The sequence below is a fragment of the Penaeus monodon genome, unplaced genomic scaffold, assembly GCF_015228065.2.
Source record: "Penaeus monodon isolate SGIC_2016 unplaced genomic scaffold, NSTDA_Pmon_1 PmonScaffold_78, whole genome shotgun sequence".
Taxonomy (NCBI): domain Eukaryota; kingdom Metazoa; phylum Arthropoda; class Malacostraca; order Decapoda; family Penaeidae; genus Penaeus; species Penaeus monodon.
In genome coordinates, this window is record NW_023662993.1 from 17,846 (window position 1) to 21,119 (window position 3,274).

At 54.7% G+C, this 3,274-nt stretch overlaps 1 protein-coding gene across 1 annotated transcript; it reads left to right on the forward strand.

Moving 5' to 3' along the window:
* Positions 1–1,037: 1,037 nt before the first annotated feature.
* On the forward strand, positions 1,038–1,959 carry LOC119571754. The gene is made up of 4 exons (XM_037918910.1): positions 1,038–1,050; positions 1,134–1,282; positions 1,376–1,553; positions 1,607–1,959. Exons 1-4 carry the CDS (start codon positions 1,038–1,040, stop codon positions 1,957–1,959), a joined length of 693 nt encoding a protein of 230 aa, XP_037774838.1.
* The last annotated feature ends 1,315 nt before the right edge of the window (positions 1,960–3,274 follow it).

The following is a 3,274-nucleotide window of genomic DNA, read 5'->3' on the forward strand; positions in this document are numbered from 1 at the left end:
GGAGCCCAGGGCATCTGAACCTCCTCACGCTCGATCACCAGCTGCGGCCTCTGCATCGCAGGTGGAAGCGGGGGTGCATGCGGCCACGACTGACCACTCTTCTCAGCGAACACCCGCCAACCCAAGTCCACTGGACCAGGGCATAACCCTACGCGACCCGATCCCGCCTCTTCGGAGGAATCAGGAATTGGAAACTGGTTGCGACACGTTGAGCAGGCCCATCCTTACGGGACGGATAAGGCTCTGATCCGTGCCGCCCGTGCTAGCTGCAGGGAACGGCGGACATACTCATTAATTCCCCAGTCTTCGACGGGATCGGGACCTGGGACGAGTTTAAGGAGACCCTTCGACAACGTCTCCGGGGAACGTGTTCGTCAATAGAGTACCTACGGCATTTGGGGTCGTATGTACTCAAAGACACTTCCCCTAGGGACTTCTATCTCACGGTCGAGATCATGGTGTACCAAGGCATGCGGGATTATCCTGGTGAACTTGGTCCAGCTGAACCTCTGATGTGGAGAACTTTTCTCCAGGGACTCCCACCCTGGATGCGGGAAAAGCTCCTGCTGGTAAAGGATCAGCCACTTTACCGGGTGGTCGAAGCAGCCCAAAAAGTCTGGTACCATCGGCACTATGCCGGGCGGGTAGAGAAACCCTTGGTCAGTTTCTCGAGCGAGGCAGAGCCTAAACCTCGCTCCTCTACTCCTCGCAAGGGTCGATCCCCGGCAGCTTCCCCTCTGGTTGATCCTCTGGCTGATTTGCCAGTACGCACTCGAGAACCCCGACGCTGGTGTTCCTACCATCAGGTAGCTACGCATGACACTTCCGAGTGTCGTGCGGTGCGGGAGGGTAATCAGTGCAACCGGTGTGGCCGCCGAGGGCATGTGGCTGGGCGTTGCTTTTTTCGTGCCGAACAGCGCAGTGCACCGCCCGACAGAATCTCTCTCCTGCTCCTGGGGCTAGTTTTGCTACCTTCAACGGGGCCCGACTCGGTGTTTCGTTCTCGGGTGCCGGGTCCCTCGGTATCCTGACGTACCATGAACCAGAGCCGTAATACGTTGTTGTAGTACGGTGACGGGGACGAGAAGGTGTGGTAAGATACGCGTGGAGAATCACTTGTCCTCCTTGGGCAGGGCGATTCGTGCGATGTCTTGTGAATGGCGGGGAAAGCGGACTGGCTTGTGTTGAGAGCGACACAGCCAAGCTCCTGGTACCTCGTTCGTTGGTGGACCTCTCCCTACCGGAGGTTGACGTTTGGGTCATCAACGATCAGGGAGCTCCGGTTGAGATCGAGCAATGATTCATCCTCGGCTATGCGGCGATCGTGGAGGTTTCACCTAATTGTCTTGAATACGACGAGGAATCTATGGACCAGGATTCCGGCGTCAACCTGGAAGATGTGGGCTCATTCTTCGGGGATAGTCGGGGAGCTTTTGGCGTGGCTTCCCCGACTCCAGTCGATGATGGAAGCGAACCAGATGTTCTGATGGCGAGCTTCGAGGACCATTTCGATTTTACATATGGATTTAACGACTTGGCTACAACACGGATGAGTTTGAGGTCTTCCCGGTATGTTCTTTCGAGAATGAGGAACTCCCCTCATCAGCAGGGGCGGCTGTCGTTCCCCGGGTGGATCTTGCTCACCTGTCGTCAGTTCAGCGTGAACAGCTCATGCAGGTACTTGATTGTTACCCAGATCTGTTTAACGAAGGGCTGCCTCCGGGTGTGGTGCCACACATGAAGCATAAGATCAAAACCACGGACGACCAACCTGTCCATGTGAAACAATGGCGCCTCCCGGAGAGTACGCGGCAGTATATTCGTGCAGAGTGCGACAAGATGCTTGCAGACGGGGTGATCGAGCTTTCTTGTTCCCCATGGCTCGCTCCCACTGTGCTTGTGAAAAAGAATGATGGTACGACACGATTCTGCGTCGACTACCGTGTCTTGAACGCGTAAACGGTTTCAGACGCGTATCCCATACCCAGGATGGACGCTGCCATTGATCAGCTGGCGGGTAAATCTTGGTTTAGCGTCCTCGACGCTAAAAGCGCATACTGGACCGTTGAGGTGGATGAGAGGGACCGAGAAAAGACAGCTTTCTCGGACGGCTCCCGTCTCTTTCAGTTCTCGCGTATGCCCTTTGGATTGACGACGGCCCCGTCAATTTTCAGAGGGATATCGCCGCCGTTCTCAACCCGGTATTGGGCCACCATGCGCTGGCATATCACGACGACGTCGTGATGTACAGCTCAGGGTTTGAGCAGCACCTATCCCACCTCAATGCCGTGTTGCAGTTACTCGCTGGAGCGGGGTTCAGGCTTAACCTCTCCAAGTGTCACTTCGCAACCGATACTTTTCGTTTTCTTGGCCACCTGATTACACCGGCCGGTGTTTTGCCTGACCCCGATAAAGTTACAGTGATACGAGCCATAAAAACACCACGCAGTTAACGGCACGTTCGCCAGTTCTTGGGGGCAACTGTTTTTTTTCGCAAGCATGTGCCCAATTATGCAAGAATCGCATCTCCTCTGACTCGAATCCTGAAAAAGATACAAAATTTTCATGGGCAAACCTCAACAGGAGGCTTTTGAACGACTTAAGCAAATGCTTGCCACCGCACCTTGCTTAATCCAGCCAAATTTTGAGGAACCCTTGAGCTTCACACCGATGCCTCGGGCACGGCGATCGGTGCTTATCTCATGCAGCAGGATAAGGATGGAGACCTCCATCCAGTTGCATATTTTCTCGGAAGCTAAGGGACGCAGGTACCCGACCATCGACCTGGAAGCTCTCGCTGTGGTTGAGAGCGTTAGCATATCACCCTTACCTGTATGGGGAGACGGTTCCGTATCTTTACAGATCACAGACTGTTGGTATCTGTCTTCCACAAGCCAACAGCATCGGTAAGGATGACGCGATGGGCACACGAACTGAATTCTACGACTTCGAGCTTCTCTATAAACCAGGTCGGGTCCATCACGTCCTGACTTGCTCAGTCGTCAGATCGCGCCCATTGATGACCTGATAGCCCCTTATTGCAGCCTGACTTGGTGAAGCGTCATCAGCGAGACGATTCCCTTTGGCAGCAGCTCATAGAGTATCTGGAGGAGGGCCGTCTTCCGCCGAAGCGTATCCCTCTTCCACTAGAACAATTCGAACTTCGGGACCGAGTACGAACGGGTCATGCTTCAACTCGTAATCCCAAAGTCGCTGCGCGGCGCCGCTTTGGATGCGGTTCATCTGCCGTACATCAAGGTGTCGCCACCTTCAG